This window comes from Budorcas taxicolor, chromosome 17 (assembly GCF_023091745.1).
Source record: "Budorcas taxicolor isolate Tak-1 chromosome 17, Takin1.1, whole genome shotgun sequence".
In the NCBI taxonomy this organism is placed as follows: domain Eukaryota; kingdom Metazoa; phylum Chordata; class Mammalia; order Artiodactyla; family Bovidae; genus Budorcas; species Budorcas taxicolor.
Window position 1 is genome coordinate 5,416,698 of NC_068926.1, and position 25,541 is coordinate 5,442,238.

Consider the following 25,541-nt stretch of genomic DNA (forward strand, 5'->3'; position numbering starts at 1 on the left):
AGTGAAAAGGGAAAGTGAAGTCGCTCGGTTGTGTCCAACTCTTAGCGACCCCATAGACTGCAGCCTACCAGGCTACTCCACCCACGGGATTTCCCAGGCAAGAGTACTGGAGTGGGGTGCCATTGCCTTCTCCCAGTATGCTCTGAGGATCTTTCTATTAATTACATCCCGTCTTTTGTTTTTAATGGCTGAAAAGTGTTCCATTGTATAAATGAACCAGAGTTTATTCAACTTGTTCTTTACTGCTGAACTGTTTCAGTTGTTCCTCATCTTTTGATATTACCAGTGATACCGTGATGGAACAACCTTGTATGTAGGTCACTTCATCCTTGTGTTGGCCAGATTTATCTGTCCAGCTTCATCCAGAGCTACTCTCCCTGGTTCTCCGCATGCTCTGGACTCACTGACCTTTGACTGGCTTTTGCATATTCTATTTCCCCTATGGCTCAGGGATAAAAAATCCATCTGCAATGCAGGAGACACAGGAGATGCGGGTTTGATCCCACATCTGGGTTCAGCCCTGATCTAGGCTGGGAAGATCCCTTGGAGGAAAGGGATCTTCAACCCACTTCAGTCTTCTTGCCTGGAGAATTCCATGGACAGCAGAGCCAGGCCACGACTGAGCACGCACCCGTCATTCCTTTCCCTATACACCTCTGGTTACCTCCGCTCCATCCCTTTGGATATCAGCTCCCGTGTCACTGCCTCTCTCATGTCAAACATATTCCCTTTGTATGTTCATCAGTTCAGTTCAGTCGCTCAGTCGTGTCCGACTCTTTGCGACCCCATGAATCGCAGCATGCCAGGCCTCCCTGTCTATCACCAGCTCCCGGAGTTCACTCAGACTCATGTCCATCGAGTCCGTGATGCCATCCAGCCATCTCATCCTCTGTCGTCCCCTTCTCCTCCTGCCCCCAATCCCTCCCAGCATCAGAGTCTTTTCCAATGAGTCAACTCTTTGCATGAGGTGGCCAAAGTACTGGAGCTTCAGCTTTAGCATCATTCCTTCCAAAGAACACCCAGGGCTGATCTCCTTCAGAATGGACTGGTTGGATCTCCTTGCAGTCCAAGGGACTCTCAAGAGTCTTCTCCAACACCACAGTTCAAAAGCATCAATTCTTCAGTGCTCAGCCTTCTTCACAGTCCAACTGTCACATCCATACATGACTACTGGAAAAACCATAGCCTTGACTAGACGGACCTCAGTCAGCAAAGTAATGTCTCTGCTTTTGAATATGCTATCTAGGTTGGGCATAACCTTTCTTCCAAGGAGTAAGCATCTTTTAATTTCATGGCTGCAGTCACCATCTGCAGTGATTTTGGAGCCCAAAAAATTAAAGTCTGACACTGTTTCCACTGTTTCCCCATCTATTTCCCATGAAGTGATGGGACCAGATGCCATGATCTTCATTTTCTGAATGTTGAGCTTTAAGCCAACTTTTTCACTCTCTTTCACTTTCATCAAGAGGCTTTTGAGTTCCTCTTCACTTTCTGCCATAAGGGTAGTGTCATCTGCATATCTGAGGTTCTTGATATTTCTCCCGGCAATCTTGATTCCAGCCTGTGTTTCTTCCAGTCCAGCGTTTCTCATGATGTACCCTGCATAGAAGTTAAATAAGCAGGGTGACAATATACAGCTTTGACGTACTCCTTTTCCTATTTGGAACCAGTCTGTTGTTCCATGTCCAGTTCTAACTGTTGCTTCCTAACCTGCATACAGATTTCTCAAGAGGCAAGTTAGGTGGTCTGGTATTCCCATCTCTCTCAGAATTTTCCACAGTTTATTGTGATCCACACAGTCAAAGGCTTTAGCATAGTCAATAAAGCAGAAATAGATGTTTTTCTGGAACTCTCTTGCTTTTTCCATGATCCAGAGGATGTTGGCAATTTGATCTCTGGTTCCTCTGCCTTTTCTAAAACCAGCTTGAACATCTGGAAGTTCACGATTCACGTATTGCTGAAGCCTGGCTTGGAGCATTTTGAGCATTACTTTACTAGCATGTGAGATGAGTGCAACTGTGAGGTAGTTTGAGCATTCTTTGGCATTGCCTTTCTTTGGGATTGGAATGGAAACTGACCTTTTCCAGTCCTGTGGCCACTGCTGAGTTTTCCAAATTTGCTGGCATATTGAGTGCAGCACTTTCACAGCATCATCTTTCAGGATTTGAAAGAGCTCAACTGGAATGCCATCACCTCCACTAGCTTTGTTTGTAGTGATGCTTCCTAAGGCCCACTTGACTTCACATTCCAGGACGTCTGGCTCTAGGTGAGTGGTCACACCATCGTGATTATCCAGGTTGTGAAGATCTTTTTTGTACAGTTCTTCTGTGTATTCTTGCCACCTCTTCTTAATATCTTCTGCCTTTTTTAGGTCCATACCATTTCTGTCCTTTATCGAGCCCATCTTTGCATGAAATGTTCCCTTGGTATCTCTAATTTTCTTGAAGAGATCTCTAGTCTTTCCCATTCTGTTCTTTTCCTTTATTTCTTTGCATTGATCGCTGAAGAAGACTTTCTCATCTCTTCTTGCTGTTCTTTGGAATTCTGCATTCAGATGCTTGTATGTTTCCTTTTCTCCTTTGTTTTTCACTTCTCTTCTTTTCACAACTATTTGTAAGGCCTCCCCAGACAGCCATTTTGCCTTTTTGCATTTCTTTTCCATGGGGATGGTCTTATCCCTGTCTCCTGTACGGTGTCATGAACCTCATTCCATAGTTCATCAGGCACTCTATCTATCAGATCATAAGACCCCTCTATTTTCCCTTCACAGCACCAATCGCAGCTTGTATTTTTTTTATAATTAGCTGGTTAATGTCTATTTCTCTTACTTGACTCTATGACAGCAAGGCCATTATATTTCTACTTAACTCAGTGACTGAAACAAGTATTGAATATTTGCTGAATAAAGGAATTAAAAAAGTCAAAGCTGCCAATTATATATCAATCTATTCTTCATATTTCACATGTATTTCTGTGCTACCATTTAAAGTATCTCTTGAAATCTTCAGCTCACTCCACTTCCACTAACACTACCCCAATCCTCGCTCCCATCGTCCTGTTTAAACTCCTGTGTTCACTCTTATGTTCTACTACAGCCTCTGAACCATTTTAAGACTTGTCATTTGCCAAGAATTCCTGCAATGGATTCCCACCAACACTCAAATAAGCTCTTCCCTAACGTGGCCTATAAGGCCGGCATGGTTTGGCCCCTGTTTACCTCCCACAGACTGTTCCAATTATCTGGAATACTCTGCTTCTCACTTTACCTGGTGAACTTTCAACATCACATTCTAAGAGAAGCCTGCCCACTCACTGGTCACAGGCACAGTCTATATACACATATATACATGAATTTTGGTGTGATTTGATCCGTGTTGCTTCCTTCGTTGCTATTCAGTTGCTAAGTTGTGTCTGACTCTGGGACCCCATGAACTGCAGCATGCCAGGCTTCCCTGTTTCTTTTACTAGGCTATAAACTCGGAGGGTAGAACTTTTTTCACTTTTGCTCACTGGGTCCAGAAGAATGCCCAGAACACCTCCTGGAACACAGTATATAATACACGATAAATGTCTGCTAAATAAATAAAAAACAGTAACAACATGAAATTACATGACTGAATCCACTCAGGAATCACGTTTGGAAATAAAGCTGCAGGAGTAAGGGACTGTTTCACAGGATCCAAATGGAGGTAACCATACTTGGCGGTGTTGTGGCTGCTTACTACACTGCCACCTTTCAATCCATTAAGGCTTATGCTTTACCTAGAACCAGGTTCTTTTACCTATAGAATATAATAACCTCACATGATTTAGGAGCAAATACCAAGAATACTGTTTATACTTACAGTTACAGAAACAAAGACGACAGTAAATCACTGACACGAATCTTTTGAAAATGTCCAGAGTAAAAAATGAGAGTTCTTTGGAGAATGGGGAAAAAGATTTCAAGAACGTATCTGCTTGTACATATTAAGTAACAATTAACATGCTTCTTAAAATTTGGCAACAGATATCCATTTTTTAAACTCAGAGGCTCATACCCTCTCAAAGAGAAGAATATGTTTGCTCTCCTAGCCTTTCCCAGCATTTACAGCGCATTTTATAAAAATGTAGTGGGCTTTGAGTAGTTCCTATAACAGAACGTATCTGTATACAGTCACTGGGCCACCAAAACTACACACATAGCTGTCTCACATGTCCTGTGTTTACTTTGTTTTGTGTTTTTTAAAACTGAAGTGAAGTCGACTTACAATGTGTCTTGTTTTTATTTTCTATGTATTCCCCTCTTTCTCTGTCTCACCTCTTTTGTTTACTGGACTTGTCTCTGATAAGTTAAATTCGTAATAACACACATACGAAATAAATCTGTAATATCTCAGAAAAGAAATCCTAACATACAGGATTATCACTGTATTATAATTCTATATGAAACATGATGTGAGTAAAGTTCTTTTCATCAACCTAATCTTAAGAATGACTATAATTTTTAAGAAAATTTTTAAAAATTAAGTATATTAATCAAACATGTCCCTAGGATAGATCCCAAGTCTGGCTCATCTTTTTTCTCCCAGCCTCCCAACCCCCAACTCCCTATAATAACAGAAAAAACTGTGCAGTTAATGGTTATAGCTAATTAACTGACATTACCTTAAAGTAAGAGTATATTCCATCCTTCTTAAAGTAAGACTATAACAAAATTAATGAGATTCTTAGTCTTTGCTTATACCCTAAACTATTGTTGAATCTCTGATACATTCAGGGTCCTCCCCACAATATATTAATAGACCTGAAAAGATATTTACTTGTACTCTTAAATTACAATTATCTTAAGGGAAATGTTAATCATCTTAAATTACTTTTTTCACATTCTACATGGTTCTAAGCCATAAAAAGCTTTGAAAGAAAGTAAACATTGGCTTCTCACATTGATGTGTTTATTTTCCTCTAATTTTTTGCTTTCTTTCCATGAAAGCAGTACATATTGCAGACAACAGAAGCATTTCTGAGAGAGCATGCTATGGCCTCACTAAATCAAACAGCGAGGTAAGCATCTACTCTGTCCTAGTTGATTCTTACTCACCTCCATCTCCTCCCTTCCCTGCAGCATGCCTCAAATTTTGGGAAGAAATGCAAACGTGTTTGCTAAATGACTACTATACATTTAACACCATTGCTAGGCATCATGAGGCTGTAAAAGAAGGCATGGCACCTATTCCAACAAAGTCTACAAAGCGCCAAAAATGACTGTTTTCTTTACCTTGACTGTATTTTTTAGTCTATGTTTTGTTTTGAACCTTGAGAGGAACAGTAAAAGGTAAACTGCCTTAAGTCAGAAAATAGCTCAAGTTACATTATTTAAAAGTCTAGGAAAAAAGAAATATTGATGAAAACAGAAACACTATAAGAGCCTAATTAGCTGTGCTCTTATTGTTATGCAACTTAATCTTGTTTAGTAAATAGGAAAGAGAATTCAGAGGTTTGTTTAGGTTAAAGGTAAACACAATATATTGGGGGGGGGATGGGGTAAGGGGGTGGACAGAGAGAGTATAGACTGTGAACAGCAGAAGAATCCAAGTTTTCCCATTAAGGGTAAATGACAAGCATGGACATATGTACACAGCTCTCAGCATTAATGCATACACATACATACCCAGGTAAGGACACACAGGTATTTTTAATACATACCTATTCCTTTTGTTTTGCCAGAGAGAAAAAAGGCTAGACTAAGCACATATAAACACCTCAATTTTCTAGTAGCAAAGAATCTACCTCCCAATCACTCTCAATTTTTTTCCTTAAGTTCTGAAAACAAAATAAACAAAAATATTCTCACAATGTTTGGCCACTAAAACTTATTACAAGAGTCACAGGACGCTCTTTAGTCCTATACTCAGCGACTATTTGCTTTCAATTTTGCAATATTCTAGCTGTTTGATTATCTGGCCTCACATTTTATAAGAGGAGTGTTGCTATGGGAGGATACTCCAAATGCCAGGATAATCAAAAGGCCCTCCCTGTCCCCGCAATGTCCCAGCAAAAGGAAGTGCACAAACAGCTTTAGAAAAAAACAATAGCCTTTAGGACACCATCAAGTTACAAATTAGCACTCACCAATGTTTAAGGTGACTTATGTTAAAAAAAATTCGACATATGATATTTAAAAAATAGAAAGCTCATGTTTTGTTCACATTCAAGCACTGATCAGATTACGTGACAACTGCATAGAAAAGAAATACTAAGGAACAAACTCAGCTGCAGTTCACAACAGAAGAACCCCAGACGTGAGGCACTGCAGACTGCTGAGAGAGCAAGCAGGGCTGGTGGCAGCTCTGAGGCCTGCTTTATCCAGAAGCTGCTCCAGCAAAAGCGAGAAAACAAAAAACTCTTCTTATGAGTTGAAGTCTTCAGCCAAATCACAGCTGTCTACTGCTTGAAATAACTGAGAAAAGGAACATTATCTCTTTATAGTTTGAAAGAATTAAACACAAAAGATAAAAATGTTAAGAGTTTCTTTACAGATTTTATTTTAGACAAAGCTGACTGAGTTGAAACTGAAGCTTGATGACAACTGTGGAAAACCCCAAACAGTGTATCTCTAGGCTCTCTATGAATATAAATAAAACCCTTGAGAATAAATGTAACTTTTTTTTTTAGTTTATAGTAAGAAAGAGATGGGAATACCAGACCACCTGACCTGCCTCTTGAGAAACCTGTATGCAGGTCAGGAAGCAACAGTTAGAACTGGGCATGGAACAACAGACTGGTTCCAAATAGGAAAAGGAGTACATCAAGGCTGTAATATTGTCACCCTGCTTATTTAACTTCTATGCAGAGTACATCATTAGAAACGCTGGACTGGAAGAAGCACAAGCTGGAGTCAAGACTGCAGGGAGAAATATCAAGAACCTCAGATATGCAGATGACACCACCCTTAATGGCAGAAAGTAAAGAGGAACTCAAAAGCCTCTTGATGAAAGTGAAAGAGGAGAGTGAAAAAAATAGGCTTGAAGCTCAACATTCAGAAAACGAAGATCATAGCATCTGGTCCCATCACTTCATGGGAAATAGATGGGGAAACAGTGGAAACAGTGGCAGACTTTGCTTTTTTGGGCTCCAAAATCACTGCAGATGGTGACTGCAGCCATGAAATTAAAAGACGCTTACTCCTTGGAAGAAAAGTTATGACCAACCTAGACAGCATATTCAAAAGCAGAGACTTTACTTTGCCAACTAAGTCCGTCTAGTCAAGGCTATGGTTTTTCCAGTAGTCATGTATGGATGTGAGAGTTGGGCTGTGAAGAAGGCTGAGTGCCGAAGAATTGATGCTTTTGAACTGTGGTGTTGGAGAAGACTCTTGAGAGTCCCTTGGACTGCAAGGAGATCCAACCAGTCCATTCTGAAGGAGATCAGCCCTGGGATTTCTTTGGAAGGAATGATGCTGAAGCTGAAACTCCAGTACTTTGGCCACCTCATGGGAAGAGCTGACTCATTGGAAAAGACTCTGATGCTGAGAGGGATTGGGGGCAGGAGGGGAAGGGGACAACCCAGGATGAGATGGCTGGATGGCATCACGGACTCCATGGACGTGAGTCTGAGTGAACTCCAGGAGTTGGTGATGGACAGGGAGGCCTGGCATGCTGCGATTCATGGGGTTGCAGAGGGTTGGACACGACTGAGCGACTGAACTGACTGACTGAAGAAAGGTCTAAAGAAGAGAAGGTGAGACAATGACAATACTATTGTCACAGTAATGACTTCTAAACTTTAATCTCTGGAACTCTGACCCTGTTCATCCAAATTGCAAACCCACACCATAAACTTCCTACCAATTGTTTCCATGTGAGTATTTTGTCGTCATTTCAAACTAAACACTGAGTTAAGTAGAACAAGTTCCCCACCTTCATCCCTCATAACCTTCAGGCCAAACTAGCTTCCTCTGTCAATTTCCCAATTCCTCTCATGCAGCCTCGAAACCACTGCCCTTTCCTTTCTCGGCTAATGGAGTTACCCTAGTCCAGGCTTTTTACAAGGGTGCCTGAAGAGTGTTTTTAAGTCACGATTTTGTATTATTCCCGACCTTCCTCACTGCTCAGTGTGTCTCCTGAGTCTGAAGACTGTTTTGATGAATGAGTGAGAGAATAGATGTGAAATGCCTAGTAAATAACAAGTAAGTGCCTTCCCTGGTTCATGTCTAAATCTGGAGATCTACTGCCAGGTTTCAAGAAGAGCTATACAGTAAGAGAGTTACAGTTACACAGCCATTATTTACCCTTGTATAATTTGCTGTCAAGAACCATATACGCATGGGTGGTTTAGGGACATTAATTATTTCAAAATAAGCTTATCTCCCTTTTTATAAAGGCAACATAACCTTTCATAGAAAATGTTTAAAATACAAAAAAATACCTATAATCTCACTATTCAGAGACTAGCACACAACAAATACCATTAGGTTCCAAGAGAACACAATTACCATTTTAATGATTCCCTAAAACCATTCCCTCTTCTAGCAGAGGTCCTGGACCCTCAAACTAGATGAATTCCTTTTTTTCCATTCAAATCAGCTTCAGGTAGAACCCGTAAAACGCTAGCATACTTTATGCAGCACTACGCTGTACAGTGCTGATTCTAAAATATATGTCTATATCTAAGTACTGACATATTCTTATCCTTCAAAATATTAAACCAAATGACCAAAATGAGTGCCACAGCATGTGCTCAGCTAATGAAACTAAAAGGCTCACTGTGCTCTTGTCTGAGTAGTGCTGAGCAACCTGTCTGATGACTCTGCTGAGATTTCCTTTACTGATAACATAATGGTTTCAGTGTAATGGAAAATCGGCACTTTTCATGCACCATGGGTAAAAGGAAAAAAAAAAAGGTAAGACCAGTCCTGGTCTCAAGGAAATCTATGAGCTTTTATAGCAGCCAGAAGAGTTTCTAAGGAAATACTAAAGAAGACAAGAAGATATCAAGAGACAGAACTGAAAAATACTAAGGTACCTGGGAGAAAGCAGAGCTGAGGTTCTATTATGACCTCAGAGGATGTGAAAAGGACAGGAAAGGGACCACCAATGTGCAGTCTGAGACCCTATCTCCACAGGATGCCACACCTCTTCTGCGTGGAGTTCCCACCTGGGAGGAGAACTGCAATCCTTCTCCCCGATCCCAGTATGCATGTGACGTTAAACACCGGCACCCCTAGCCTGTTATCACATCTACCTCCAACGAAAGCTACAGTAGGTCCATATCACCTCTCACTGCTCTAGGTTTTGGATGTGTTCATGTTACATGAAAATAAGCTGGAAAATTGATTTCTTGGCTTGTTTCTTTTAGGTTATGCTAATTGCAGCCCTAATCAGAACCTTTCAGTTATTCCTTATTCATTAGGTACTGAGAAGAATGCTGTTCCCTTCCTGAAATCTGTACCTACCATTAATAAAAAGTTTTCAAAATAGTCAGAACAGAATATACCATTATGTAACTTTTTAAAGCACTTGATAATAACACTAGTCTGAAGATCAACATCAAGTATTTTTTGCCAATTGTTACATGTGAAAGACTGGAACAGCACAGCTGATGATGACTTTAATGACAGAAAGGTGAAGGTAAATATACTTTTTGTACTTATAGACATGAAAACACTGTTTATAAATGGAATTTCATTTCCAACAACTCCAAAGTTGACCCTTAAACAATATGGGTTTGAACTGTGTAGGTCCACATACATGTGAGGTTTCTTCAACAGTAAATCCTGCAGCACTGCTTGACCCATGGCGGGCTGAGTCTGCAAATGCGGAGCTGCAGACGCAGGGGAACCCTGGATTCAGGGAGCCAAGTGTGCGGTACACGCAGACTTTCAACTGCACTGGAGGGTCAGTGCCCCGGTCCCCAGGTGGTTCAAGGGTCGACTCTATGATGAAGGAGTTAACAGAGACAAAAAAATCTCAGAAGGTAGAGAATACACTTACCTTATTTTCTTCTAGAAATTTTAACTTGATAGAAACATCATTGCGCATTTTATCATACTTTTCCTTATGTACTTGGAACAGATGCTGTGATTGCTCAATCTTTGGCAGAGTGTTTGCATCACGTGGTCCAAGATTCAGTTCTTCCAAATCAGTACGATATGCATCATATTCAATTCTGGAAAGAGGGGAATAAGTAAAGCACGCTACAAAGACAGTGTGCAGTAAGTTCAGGAGGTGAAGTGGAACTACCCAACAGTCCCATATTATACATTAATATATAATAATCCTCATACATATTTGATACTTTATGCTTTTAAAATCAAGTATCTTCTTACAAAGAGCTATTAATATAAGCATGGTGGTGGGGGAGCTGCTGCTTTTTTTTGGGGGGGGGGGCTGTCTCTTAATCTCATTAACTCTTCCTTTTCAAGCACAGTATCAACTGGCAAGTAAAATTTCCACAATTTAAAAACCAGGTTAGGGACTTTCCTGGTGGTCCAGTGGTTAAGAATTCTTGCTTCCAAAGCACGGGGTATAGGTTTGATCCCCCGTCAGGGAACTAAGATTTCACTTGCCACAAAGGCAGAGCCAAAAAAAAAAAAGTTAACTTCATCTCTTTAACAGTATGTTTTATTTTACCCAACATATCCAAAATATTATCACTGTAATACATAATCAGTGTAAGAAATTTGTTACTGAGCTACTGTACTTTGCGGGCGCGGGAGACTGAGTCTCTGAAATCCACTGTTTAAGTTTCCATCACATCTCAATTCAAGCTAGTCATTTCATGTGCTCCACAGATACCTGTGCTGAGTGGCTACCGTATGCACAGAATAACTCTAGGTGGATTTCCATATCATTAGTATTCAGAATATGACCACAGTATCTCCTATGGAGCACTTCATCACCTCACGCTCCCTGAGAGGCCCTCCCCTGATGCTCTCTCGCCATTAAAGCTGACAGTCACCCCAGCATGGCCACTGCACGATCCCAGTCCTCGCAAGCACTCTGTCATAGCAGCCAAGTAGCAACAGCATTACTCTGCTCATTAAACAGCGACTTACGCAGTAGTGTCAACTGTTCAGTACTTAGACAGGAAATACAATCACAGAAAACTAACTGAACTGATCACATGGATCACAGCCTTGTCTAACTCGATGAAACTATGAGCCATGCCGTGTGGGATCACCCAAGACAGATGGGTCATGGTGGAAAGCTCTAGCAAAATTTGGTCCACTGGAGAAGGGAATGGCAAACCACTTCAGTATTCTTGCCTTGAGAACTCCATGAACAGTATGGAAAAGATATGACATTGAAAGATGAACTCCTAGCTCAGTAGGTGAATGGAGAAACAACTCCAAAAAGAATGAAGAGATGGAGCCAAAGCAAAAACAATACCCAGTTGTGGATGTGACTGGTGATGGAAGTAAAGTCCAATGCTGTAAAGAACCATATTGCATAGGAACCTGGAATGTTAGATCCATGAATCAAGGTAAATTGGAAGTGGTCAAATAGGAGATGGCAAGGGTGAACATCAACATTTTAGAAATGGACCAGAATGGCTGAATTTAATTCAGATGACAGTTATATCTACTACTACTGTGGGCAAGATCCTTAGAAGGAAATGGATTGGCCCTGATAGTAAACAAAAGAGTCCAAAATGCAGTTTTGGGGAGCAATCTCAAGAACGACAGAATCATCTCTCTGTTTCCAAGGCAAACCATTCAATATCACAGTAATCCAAGTTTATGCCCAACCACCAGTGCTGAAGCAGCTCAAGTGGAATGGTTCTATGATGACCTACAAGACCTTCTAGAACTAACACTCCAAAAAGATGTCCTTTTCATCACAAGGGACTGGAATGCAAAAGTAGAAAGTCAAGAGATACCTGGAGTAACAGGCAAATTTGGCCTTAGAGTACAAAATGAAGCAGGGCAAAGGCTAACAGAGTTATGCAAACAGAACACACTGGTCATAACAAACACTCTCTTCCAACAACACAAGAGACGACGCTATACATGGACATCACCAATGATCAATACTGAAATCAGACTGATATATTCTTTGCAGATGAAGATGGAGAAGCTCTATACAGTCAGCAAAAACAAGACTAGGAACTGACTGTGGCTCAGATTATGAACTCCTTATTGCAAAATTCAGACTTAAATTGAAGAAAGTAGGGAAAACCACTAGACCATTCAGGTATGACCTAAATCAAATCCTTTACAATTATACAGTAGAAGTGACAAATAGATTCAAGGGATTAGATCTGATAGAGAGAGTGCCTGAAGAACTCTGGACGGAGGTTCCTGACATTGTACAGGAGGCAGTGAGCAAAACCATCCCTAAGAAAAAAAATGCCGAAAGGCAAAATGGGTGTCTGAAGAGGCCTTATACATAGCTATGAAAAAGAAGAGAAGCTAAAGGCAAAGGAGAAAAGGAAAGATATACCCATATGAATGCAGGCTTCCAAAGAACAGCAGAGAGAGAAGAAAGCCTGCCTCAGCGATCAATGCAAAAAAATAGAGGAAAACAACAGAATTTGAAAAATTAGAGATCTCTTCAAGAAAATTAGAGATACCAAAGGAACATTTCATGCAAAGATGGGCACAATAAAGGACAGAAATGGTATGGACCTAACAGAAGCAGAAAATATTAAGAGGTAGAAAGAATACACAGAAGAACTATACAAAAAGGATCTTCATGACTCAGATAATCACCATGGTTTTAATCACTCACCTAGAACCAGACGTCCTGGAATGTGAAGCCAACTGGGCCTTAGGAACCATCACTACAAACACAACTAGTACAGGTGATAGAATTCTGGTTAAGGTATTTCAGATCCTAAAAGATGATGCTATAAAAGTGCTGCACTCAATATGCCAGCAACCTTGGAAAACTCAGCAGTGGCCGCAGGACTGGAAAAGGTCACTTTTCATTCCAATCTCAAAGACAGGCAATGCCAAAGAATGTTCAAACTACCACACAATTGCACTCATCTCACACGTTAGCAAAGTAATGCTCAAAATTCTCCAAGCTAGGCTTCAACAGTACATGAACCATGAACTTCCAGATGTTCAAGCTGGTTTTAGAAAAAGCAGAGGAACCAGAGATCAAATTGCCAACATCCACTGGATCATAGAAAAAGCAAGAGAACTCGAGAAAAACATCTATTTCTGTTTCAGTGGTTATGCTAAAGCCTTCGCCTGTGTGGATCACAACAAACTGTGGAAAATTCTTAAAAAGATGGGAATACCAGACCACCTTACCTGCCTCCTGAGAAATCTGTATGCAGGTAAAGAAGCGACAGTTAGAACTGGACATGGAACAATGGACTGGTTCCAAATTGGGAAAGGAGTATCTCAAGGGTGTATATTGTCATCCTGCTTATTTAACTTATGCAGAGTATATCATGCGAAATGCTGGGCTGGATGAAGCACAAGCTGTAATCAAGACTGCCAGGAGAAATATCAGTAACTTCAGATATGCAAATGACACCACCATTATGGCAGAAAGCGATGAGCAATAAAGAGCCTCTTGATGAAAGTGAAAGAGGAGAGTGAAAAATTTGACTTAAAACTCAACATTCAGAAAACTAAGATCATGGCATCCAATCCCATCACTTCAAGGCAAATAGAAGGGAAAACAGCAGAAACAGTGACAGAGTTTATTTTCTTGGGCTCCAAAATCACTGCAAATGGTGACTCCAGCCATGAAATTGAAAGATGCTTGCTCCTTGGAAGAAAAGCTATGGCAAACCCAGATAGCATATTAATTAGCAAAGACACTACTTTGCCGACAAAATTCCAATCTAGTCAAAGCTATGGTTTTTCCAGTAGTCATGTATGAGGTTTAGACCATAAAGAAAGCTGAATTGATGGACTGATGCTCTTGATCTGTGGTACTGGAGAAAACTCTTGAGAGTCCCTTGGACTGCAATGAGATCAAACCAGTCCATCCTAAGGGAAATCAACCCTGAATATTCACTGGAAGGACTGATGCTGAAGCCAAAGCTCCAATACTGTGGCCATCTGATGGGAAGAACTGACTCCTTAGAAAAGACCCTGATACTGGCAAAGACTGAGGGCAGAAGGGGACAACAGAGGATGAGATGGTTGGATGGCATCACTGACTGGATGGACATGAGTTTAAGCAAATTCTAGGAGCTGGTGATGGACAGGGAAGCCTGGTGCGTTACAGTCCAAGGGGTCGCAAAGAGTTGGACATGACTGAGCAACCAGACAGTGATCGCAATTCAGTCAAAATCAGCACCACAAACTTATGCCCTAAAACTAAAGCTCTTTATTAAACTATCTATAGTACAATTTGTATCTATTTGGGGAATTAAACATACTCTATAATGTATATATGACTCGAGAAAGAACATGAGTCCCTCACACCAAGCCCAATTTATTCTCGACTCATATTGAATTTAATAAATTTCACCTTTCAAGGTCAAAAGCATATCACTGGTTCATTCATGATACAATTCATTCAACAAATACTAAGTGCTAACTTTATAAGTTTCAGGCACTGTGCTAATCTACCATCTTCATAGCTTATCTTCAAGAAGTTAACAGTCTAGACTGAGAGAAGCTCTTAACTACAACAAAATGAGATAAGGGATACTGCCATGGGGAAAGGAAGATGGAAATCAAGATGAAGAATTACTTAATCAGGTATCTGAACAAGCATCTCAGGAGAAAATTAAAACAAGTTTTAAAGGATGGTTAAGAGGTTTTGAGGTGGATTGGGGCTGGGAAATTGACAGAGCATTTCAGGAAGAGAACAGTATACATAAAGGCATAGATTTGTAAGATACCATGACACATTGGGCAAGTAATTCAGTAACTCACAACCTGAAGTTGGAATAAGATTACAAAAGGAATTAGTTATCAGGCAGGAAGGCAGAATTGAGATTAAGCAGGACCTTACAGGCCATACTCTAAGAAACAAACATGGAACAACAGACTGGTTCAAAATTGGGAAAGGAGTGAGTCAAGGCTATATACTGTCACCCTGCTTTATTTAACTTATATTCAGAGTACATCGTGCAAAATGCCCAGGTGGATGAATCACAAGCTGAAATCAAGACTGCCAGGAGAAATATCATTAACCTCAGATATGCAGATGACACCATCCTTATGGCAGAAAGCAAAGAGGAACTAAAGAGCCTTGATGAAGGTGAAAGAGGAGAGTGAAAAAGCTGGCTTGAAACTCAACGTTCAAAACACTAATGTCATGGTATACAGACCCATCACTTCATGGCATATAGATGAGGAAAAAATGGAAACAGTGGCAGACTTTATTTTTCTTGGGCTCCAAAATCACTGTGAATGGTGACTCCAGCCATGAAATTAAAAGATGCTTGCTCCTTGCAAGAAGAGCTATGACCAACCTAGACAGCATGTTAAAAAGCAGAGATATTACTTTGCTGACAAAGGTCCATAAACTCAAAGCTTTGGTTTTTCCAGTAGTCATGTATGGATGTGAGAGTTGGGCCATAAAGAAGGCTGAGTGCTGAAGAATTGATGCTTTTGAAGTGTGGTGTTGGAGAAGACTCCTGAGTGTCCCTTGGACTGCAAGGAGATCAAAGCAGTCAATCCTAAAGGAAATCAACCCTGAACATTCATTGGAAGGACTGATGCTGAAGCTAATGCTTCTATACTTTGGCCACCTGATGCAAAGAGCTGACTCATTGGAAATGTCCCTGATGCTGGGAAAAATTGAAGACAGGAGGAGAAGGGGATGACAGAAGATGAGATAGCTGGATGTCATCACCGTCTCCATGGACGTGAGTTTGAGCAAGCTCCAAGAGATGGTGAAGGACAGGGAGCCTGGCGTGCTGCAGTCCATGGGGATGCAGGGTCAGACACAGCTGAGTGACTGAACGAACAGCAACAATGCAGGCCATTACTACAGAGATCAGACTGAACCCAGGGACAGGCGATAAAAAGCCAGGGAAGAACTTGGATTTGGAAAGTGCCATGTCCTATTTGCTCAGGATAGAAAGATGACTTTAGTGGTAAAGTCATGCATGGAGGATGGACTAGAGAAGGTTAAGAAATCAGAAGGAAATCAATTAGAAGACAATGGGCAAAAGAGAAATGAGTCACTGAATTCAGAAAGACAATGACCAATGACAGTAAAGCTATAGAGGTGAAGAGTTACTAAAAATTTAGGAGGTGCAACTGACATGGTAATAGCCAGTTAAAGTTCACGGATTCAGTGGTCAAACTGCATGACCACTCTGTCCTTCACTGGCTCCAATGTCTTACGCTTTTTTTTTTCTTTCCCCTCTTGCTCTCATTTTCTGCTTCAGAAATGGGAATAACAATCTAAAAACATTTTTTTCCCCACCAAAACCCATATATACAAAGTACTTAGGACACCTGCTAATAACTAATATCTTTAGAGTGCTTTATCATTTCAGCCAAATTAGAAGAGGGATGGGCTGAAGCAAACATACTAAAATCAGTAAGAAGTGAGAGAGAAATAAGTAGAACAAAAATAAACAGCAATGTGTGGTGATTTAATGTGAAGACAAATATTCTTCATTGCCATGGGGTATACCTTTAAATGACAGCAGTTAATTTAAACACAGTCAGAGTTAAAATACTGACATTAATTTTTACTTTTAGTTTGCAGATGATGTCAAAGTAAAACTTTCCCTAAGAGCTAAGAGTGCTCACTACCACCAGGAAGAGAAATACTAAGTTTTCAAAATGCAACTCTTCACTTCAAGGTTGCCAGTCTGAACTGAGTCCCTACCAATAAAGTTAGTGATAGTTGGTTACTTTATGGCTTATGTAAAACATAGGAAACAGGTGTCCACATCTGAAAAGTTCTGACCACAATTGGCTCCCTTGTCGGTGCTGCTCTGGGGAAGTCTTGAATAGGCTGTTATAAGATTTCCTATGCATGAAGCCCCAGACAGCTAGGAAATACTTGTGCAATGCATAATAGGGAGCGTTAAAAGGCCACCCCAGACATCTGCCTACACTGTCACTTTCTGTGCCGATCAAATAGCTGACCCTTGCCCTCAAAGTCAATAAATTCTGGTTTTGACAGAGGAGAAAATTCAACTACTGAGAAACTTTCAGTCTGGGATTCTTTTTCAATGTTATCCCTCAGTAGGCAATGCTTTAGTGTTACAACTAGTCAATGCCTCAGCTACTCCAAAAACGGTACAGAAGAGTAAACCACCAAGCTAAGCTTAATGAATAAAATCATATATTGAAATTTCAATACAAGAATAAATTATGGGGTGGGTCATTATTGTTGTTGATTTTTAAAGTATATACAGAGGTTGTGTAAAGGTTTCCTGACAACCAGCTATCCAGTATATAAAACTTGATTGATAATTCTGTTCAAAAATTTCAAATGAACCTATATTATTGGATAAGTTGAGATTTTTTATATCATATTATACATTAAGTCAGATTCCTCATAAGATGTGAAAGCTACTTTTTAAAATTAGATGTGAAAATTTGAGACTAGTCCAATTCAAGTTTGAGGCCTGATGATCAAAAATAGAAGGCAGGAGCCTATGGATTTTCATTTAACTTTGAAATCGGTTCCAAATAAATAACCCACTTAACCTCTAGAGGTTTATTTTTCTCCTTTGCAAATTAAATATAAAATGTTTTGTGTATGATAAGTGACATCTAATGTATTTTTCTTTAATATGGGTTAATATTTTTTAAAACATGTTAGAAATAAATGCTGAAGAGAAAGATATTACATGTTTCAAATAAACATACTTAATATTTAAAAATCAGGATAGGTGGACAATTACAAAGTAGAGAGATAGAAACTACATTCACATAGTTCTTAACTGGGATACTTTCAGAACAAAAGAAATGTCAACTTCAAAACTACAGATATTAGAACAATCATTTTTAGATTAGAAAATAAGAATGTTGGAAATGATTATGAGATAAAAGGAAGAACATTCATTATGAACAAATTAGGATGCTATGAAAATGAACAGACAGATTTGGAGAAGAAATAGCCTATACAAATAAAAATATACATAATAAACATATATCCTTTGAAAAATACAGGGAATATCCATGAAAGGATTTAAACAGAGATTGGAAAACCAACTACTGGGAATGTTACTGAAGGAAGTCCTACTGAAGGATATTTTACTGAGACATCCCTTCAATAGATTTCTTCATTTTTTCCCATCTTCTGATTTAATACTATATTACTAAATTCTTCAAACAATAAAAGAAAGTAAAAAACCAAGTCCAAAACTTAAATAAGGCACACAGATCTATTTGTGCCCTTCTCCCACCAAACCACAAATACTTGTCTTGACCTTCCTTTCCAAGTCATTGAGAATCTGATATGTTAATACTAAAATGAGAGCTACAAACACAGCATAGGATAGAAGTATCTCTTCTTATGCAAAGATCAAAAGTAAACTTTTCAAAAAAAAAAAAAAATCCTTGACTTCCCGGTGACTTTCCGGGTGGTCCAGTGGTTGGGAATGCCACCTGCCAACACAGGTGATGGGTTCGATCCCTGGTCCAGAAGGATCCCCCATGCCGTGGGGCAACTAAGCCCATACGCCACAACTACTGAGTGTGCACTAGAGAGCCCATGAGTAGCAACTACTGCAGCCTGCACTCCCTAGAGCCTCTGCTCTGCAACAAGAGAAGCCACCACAGTAAGCCATGCACACAACCAGAGTACCCCCTGCTCGCCACAACCAGAGGAATCCCACACACAGCAACAAAGACCTAGCACAGCCAAAAATAAATGAGTAAAAGTTTTTTAAAAAGAAAAAAAATCCCATTTAAAATTGTCAAAAATAACAAATAAAACCATGAAAAACAGAGTTGAAATAACCCTAACCAAGGAGGTGAAAGACCTATGTGCTGAGAACTGTAACACACTGATAAAGAAACTGAAGATGATTCAAACAAATGGAAAGCTAGTCCATACTCTCGGTTTGTAAGAATCAGAACTGTTAACATAGCCATACTACCCAAAGCAGTCTACAGGTTTAATGTGACTGCTATTAAAATTATCCATGACCTTTTTCACAGAACCAGAACAAACCAATCCTAAAATTTATATGGAACTCCGGAAGACTCAGAATTGCCAAAGCAATCCGGAGGAAAAAGAACAAAGCAGGAAGTATAACTTTCCCAGGCTTCAGATAATACTACAAAGCTACAGTAATCAGAACAGCATGGCATTAGCATAAAAACAGACACATGGGTCAATGGAACAGAACAGAGAACCCAGAAATAAATGCACACACCTACGGTCAATTAATCTTTGACAAGGGAGGCAAGACTATACAATGGCAAACAGAGTCTCTTCAGCAAACTGGTGTTGGGAAAACGAGAAGGTCTCATGTAAATCAATGAAGTTAGAACACACCCTCATACCACACACAAAATAAACTCAAACCGGCTTAAATATAAGACATGACACAAAAAAACTTCCAAAAGAGAACACAGGTAAAACATTCTGACATAAATTGTAGCGATCTTCTAGGTCAGTGTCCAAAAGCAAAAATAAACAAATGAAACCTAATCAAAGTTATAAGCTTTTGCACAGCAAAGGAAACCATAAACAAAATGAAAAGACAACCTACAGACTGGCAGAAAATACTGGTGACCAACGTGACTGACAAGGGCTTAATTTCCAAAATATACACACAGCTCATACAACTCAATAACAAAAAAACAAACAACCCAATCAAAAAATGGGGAGATCTACATAGACATTCCTCCAAAAACATCCAGATAGTCAACAGCGTCAGGGAAAGATGCTCAACACCTCTAATTGCTAGAGAAATGTAAGTCAGACCTACCATGAGGTATCACTTCCCACCAGTGAGAATGGCCGTTATCACAAAGTCTATGCAAAGAAAAGATTCTACAAACAATAGATGCTACAGAGAGAGTGGCGGAAAGGGAACCCTCCTACACTGTTAGTGGGAAAGGAAACTGGTACAGCCACTATGGAGAACTACGGATGTTCCTTAAAAAATTAAAGTTATTATTCAACCATAAAAAATAATGAAGTACTGCCATTTGAAGCAACATAGACGGAGCTAGAGATTACCACGCTAGGTGAAGTCAGACCGAGAAAGACAAATATCACATATCACTTACTTGACAAATAATATCACTTATTTGTGAAATCTAAAAAATGATACAATTGAACTTATTTACAAAACAGAAAGAGACTCACAGATTTTGAAAACAAGTTTATGGTTACCAAAGGGAAAAGTTGGGGAGAAAGAAAAATGGGGAGTATGTGTGTATTTGTGTGTGTGTGTGTATATAAAGTACATAAACAACAAGGGCTCACTGCACAGCTCAGGGAACTATATTCCATATCTTATAATAACCTATAATGAAAAAGAATGTGACAAAGAGTATGTGTGTATGTGTGTACTGAATTGCTTTGCTGTGCACCTGAAACTAACAATACTATAAACCAATCTACAGGTCAACATAAAAAAGAAAATTTCAGGAAAGAGGGTGTGTGTAAAAAGGTAAGCTATTGAAAGAACACGGTAATAACTTTTTAAAGCTTGAATAGAAACTATGTTAGTGTTTATAAGGTATAAAAATGTTTTGAGCAACTACTATCAATTAAAGAAAAACGAAAACCAGTTAACTTTCCATGTGGTTTGGGCTTTTAGTTATGCAAAGCATAAGGACATATATACTTAAGAATAAGCACTCAACTGCAAAAAGTCTAGATACATCTAGTACTTCCACAGGCACTTCTCATATCACTAAACTAGACCAAGAGGCCAAAAAGTAAAGTTACACACCGAAAAGGTGAAGTCTGTACTATCTTTGGCTATGCTATAAAAAGTATACCAAAAAATAAAGAAATCAAGTGTTCAGAGGGAAAAAACTAAAAGGGGACAAAAATGAGTAGGGGAAGAAAACTGCGTCTGGAATCAGAACCTGAAAAATGCTATCATAGATCTGCTGCATTTGAGACATTTCTAAGCATCTATTAATATGTATTTTGTTTACCTAACAGGATGGATATGAGACAGAGAAATCATGTGTGTGTGGAGGTGTGTAAAAAAAGTATGAAAACACTGTACTATAAACCACCATGGAAATACAAGGCAGATAATTTATGTAAAAAATAAAATCTGGAAGACTGAAGACTGGTTAGAATCTGAATAACCAACATAAAATTATGGAGGCAGAAATGAGCTTCTGTATTCAAAGCAACTGAAACTATGCATCTGGCTGTAGCAGAAGCACTGTGCCGCTTACAGGGGAGCAGCGTGGCTGAACAGGCAGGCTCCGGCCAGATTAGACAGGGCGCCTGCTGGCAGCCTGGTGGAGAACAAGGCCTTGCGCTCTGCCAAGAAAGCTGGAGCGGGGAGCCCCCACCTTCCTAATGCAAACGGGCAGGGTGTGGGCACATGACCAAGGCTCAGCTGGATGCCCTCAAGGCAATGAGCAAAGTATTCAGGAGCCTTTGGAATTTTTATCTGTGTGAGCTGTAGCAGCATCTAGTACCAGAGGCACCCAGGCGTCAGAACCCTAATGAGATTCTTCTGAGGCATTATTTTGGCTTTGGCTCTTGCTCATTTCTAGAACTGTTCTCCTGCCTTTTTATTAGCTCTGTGGGCTCTCCTGCTGCTGCTAAGTCGCTTCAGTCGTGTCCGACTCTGTGCAACCCCATAGATGGCAGCCCACCAGGCTCCCCCGTCCCTGAGATTCTCCAGGCAAGAACACCGGAGTGGGCTGCCATTTCCTTCTCCAATGTGGGCTCTCCTACAACACTCTAATAACACATTCTTTTTCTGTTCGTATTGACCAGAGTTGGTTTCTCTTTTTGGCAACCCCAAATCTTACCTGAATTATGTATTATCTGTAAAACAAATGATATAATGAAAATCTATACATACCTGGCACTTTCATACTGTTTCACAGTCATTAATGTATCTTCAATTGTTTTATTCACCAAAGTGTTTACACTGGCAATGAAAAAATTAATGGCTCCTAGAAGAGTCTCTCCATTTTTAGCTAGCAGCTTCTGGGTATCTGCATTATAGCCAAATTCTTCCTAAAACAAAAAAAAAGTCACCTTAATTTATCCAGCTGTAAATCAGTAAATGTGACTAAAGAAAATCTCAAACACATCACTATTGGGAAAATATTTGATTTAGAAATCTAGCTATAGAAGTTTTTTCTTTCAATGTTTAAATAAACAGGAATCTAAATCACAACTAGCTATATAATTACAGAAAAAGTCTAGTAAACCAAACTGTCATTAGCTTAGATGTACAGCTAAAATCAAATAATTTAAAAGTTAAACTACTTTGTACTAGAAAGAATATTTTCATTTCCACGTTTTGTTTCTATTATACTGTAAGCACAGCTGTTAAGAAGAAAAATATAGCAGATTATTAATCAGAGAGGCTTTAACTTTCACAACCAAATTAGGTAACAATTGGCTAAAACTTTCAGACATAAAATAGACTACAATTTTTGTGTTTTGACTGAATCTCCTCAAATTATAAATATTAACAATACACATTTCTTTGTAAACCTAGTGACCAACTAACTCTCAAGCTCAGGTCTATCTGGACAAACAGCTGAGGAAAGATCACTCAACACCAGTTTTAGTTCATTCTCTCTGAATAAACTGGTCTTGGCTTAGCAAACATTACACACAACTCCTTTACATATGGACAGCAAGGACCAACTAGATTTTCAGCAGGGAAAGCTTTCCAGTCTAAGTTTGATTAACTAACTGATTATCAGGAACATATCTGAACAAATAAAAACTTTGATCATATCAATTTTAGAACTGAATATATGAGGTATATTATTTGAGAATTCTGACCTTGTTAAAAAATACTTTTAAATTTCAAGTGAAAAAAAAAAAAAAGACGATGTAAATAGCTTCTCCAGATTTCTTTTTTGGTAATGCAAACAAACAAAAAGTGTTTATCTCATTATTATGTAATTCTGCTAGGCAATACTGTCATTCTTTCGTCTTATTATCTTACTCATTTTTAACATGGTAGGGAAAAACTGATGAGTAATAATGAAATAATTCCTAAGATGAGGAAACAGCAAAATGTCTTAAGATATAGGAAAATAAGATCCCATACTGTGTATTTTATCTCCAATGGACTCATATGGTAGTTGCAAGATAAAACGTTTATTCTATTTTTAAAAATTAGTATATTTATCATTGGAAGATCTCTAAGAAAGAATAAAAGTCATAAAATATCAATCTTTACAAAGAGAAATGCTCAAATAAGAAACCCAAAAATTAAAACTCAGTCCTCTAACTTTCCTGGTGGAAGGTTAAAGAATCCATCAGCCAGTGCAGGAGACATGGGTTCAATCTCTAGTCCAGGAAGATCTCACATGCTGCAGAGCAGTGAAATTTGTGTGCCACAGTTACTGAACCTGTGCTCTGGAGCCCAGGAGCCACACCTATTGGGCCCACGTGCGGCAAGTCCTGAAGCCTGAGGACTCCAGAGCCTGTGCTCTGTAACAAGAGAAGCCACCGAAAGCCTACGCACCAATGAAGAGCCACCACAGCCAAACATAAAAAAATAAACACAAAAATAAAATTAAGGAAAAAACAGAAAAAAATAAAGTTATTAAAAAATAAAACTGGGTCCAACAGACTTGAATCCCCTTCATGGATCACTGCCTTGTCGCAGACAAGGGGCTGTGTAACTCAATGAAATTATGAGCCACGCTGTCCATGCAGGGCTACTCAAGACAGACAGGTCATACTGAAGAGTTCTGACAAACTGTGGTCCACTGGAGAAGAGAACGGCAAACCACTCCAGTATTCTTGCCTGGAGAACCCCATGAAAAGGCTAAAAGACAGGATGCTGGAAGATGAGCTCCCTAGGTCGGAAGGTGTCCAATATGCTACTGGGGAAGAGCGGAGGACAATTTCTAACAGGGCCGGTAAGAATGACGCGCCGAGGCCAAAGCCAGAATGATGCTCAGATGTGGATGTGTCTGGTGGCGAAAGTAAAGTCTGATGCTGTAAAGAACAATATTGGACAGGAACATGGAATGTTAGGGCCATGAATCAAGGTAAATTGGATGTGGACAAGCAGGGGATGTAAAGTCTGAACATCAACAACTTGGGCATCAGTGAACTAAAATGGATGTGAATAGCAGAATTTAATTCAGATAAACATCATATCTACTACTGCGGACAAGAATTCCTTATAAGAAATGGAGTAGCCCTCACAGTCAACAAGAGAGTCTGAAATACAGTACTGGGGTGCAATCTCAAAAATGACAGTATGATCATGGTTCGTTTCCAAGGAAACCATTCAACATCACAGTAAGGCAAGTCTATGCCCCAGCCACCGATGGTGAAGATTGGTATGACCTAAATCAAATCCCTTATGATTATATACTGGAGGTGACAAATCAATTCAAGGGATTAGATCTGATAGAGTGCCTGAAGAACTATGGACTGAGGTTTACAAAACTGTACAGCAGACAGTGACCAAAACCATCCCAAAGAAAAAGAAATGCAAGAAGGCAAAGTGGTTGTCTGAGGAGAGTTTATAAACAGTTGAGGAAAGAAAGAGAATCAAAAGATAAGGGAGAAAGGGAAAGATATATCCAAATGAATGCAGAGTTCCAGAGAACAGCAAGGAGAGATAAAAAGGTCTTCTTAAATGAACAGTGCAAAGAAATAAGAGGAAAACAATAAAATGGAAAAGACTAGAAATCTTTTCAAGAAAACTGCAGATATCAAGGGAACATTTCATGTAAGGGCAGATCCTTACCATTTTTGTCTTTTATCATGCCTAACAGAAGTAGAAGAAATTAAAAAGAGGTGGCAAGAATACACAGAAGAACTATACAAGAAAGGTCTTAATGACCTAGATAATCATGATTGTGTGGTCACTCACCTAGAGCTGGATATCCTTAAGTGTGAAGTCAAGTGGGCCTTAGGAAACATTACTATGAACAAAGCTAGTGAAGGTGATGGAATTCCAGTTGAGCTATTTCAAATCCTAAAAGATGATGCTGTGAAAGTACTGCACTCAATATGCCAGCAAACTTGGAAAACCCAGTAGTGGCCATAGGACTGGAAAAGGTCAGTTTTCATTCCAATCCCAAAGAAAGGCAATGCCAAAGAATGCTCAAACTACCACACAATTGCACTCATCTCACACGCTAGCTAGTCTATGCTCAAATTACTTCAAGCGAGGATTCAGCAGTATATGAACTGAGAAGTTCCAGATGTACAAGCTGGGTTTAGAAAAGGCAGAGGAACCAGAGATCAAATTGCCAACATTCATTGGATTGTGGAGAAAGCAAAGGAGCTCCAGAAAAACATCTACTTCTGCTTCACTGACTACACTTAACCCTCTGACTGTGGGGATCACAACAAACCGTGGAAAATTGTTAAAGTGATGGGAATACCAGACCACCTTACCTGTCTCCTGAGAAACCTGTATGCAGTTCAAGAAGCAATAGTTAGAACTGGACATGGAACAGTGGCCTGGTTCAGAATTGGGAAAGGAGTAAGGCTGTATATTACCTTATTTATTTAACTTCGATG

At 39.5% G+C, this 25,541-nt stretch overlaps 1 protein-coding gene across 5 annotated transcripts in view; it reads right to left on the reverse strand.

The window, feature by feature from the left end:
- ARFIP1 (ADP ribosylation factor interacting protein 1) overlaps positions 1–25,541 on the reverse strand; it is a 136,541-nt gene that overhangs the window by 22,401 nt on the left and 88,599 nt on the right. For 4 of the 5 annotated variants that reach the window (XM_052654627.1, XM_052654624.1, XM_052654625.1 and 1 more), the window contains exons 7-8: positions 21,886–22,043; positions 9,972–10,146 (exon numbers count right to left, since the gene is read on the reverse strand). In XM_052654627.1, coding sequence (XP_052510587.1) covers positions 9,972–10,146; positions 21,886–22,043 — 333 coding nt within the window. Of the gene's footprint in view, positions 1–9,775; positions 9,914–9,971; positions 10,147–21,885; positions 22,044–25,541 lie in introns of those variants that run through there. The other variant, XM_052654626.1, reaches the window with a different exon arrangement.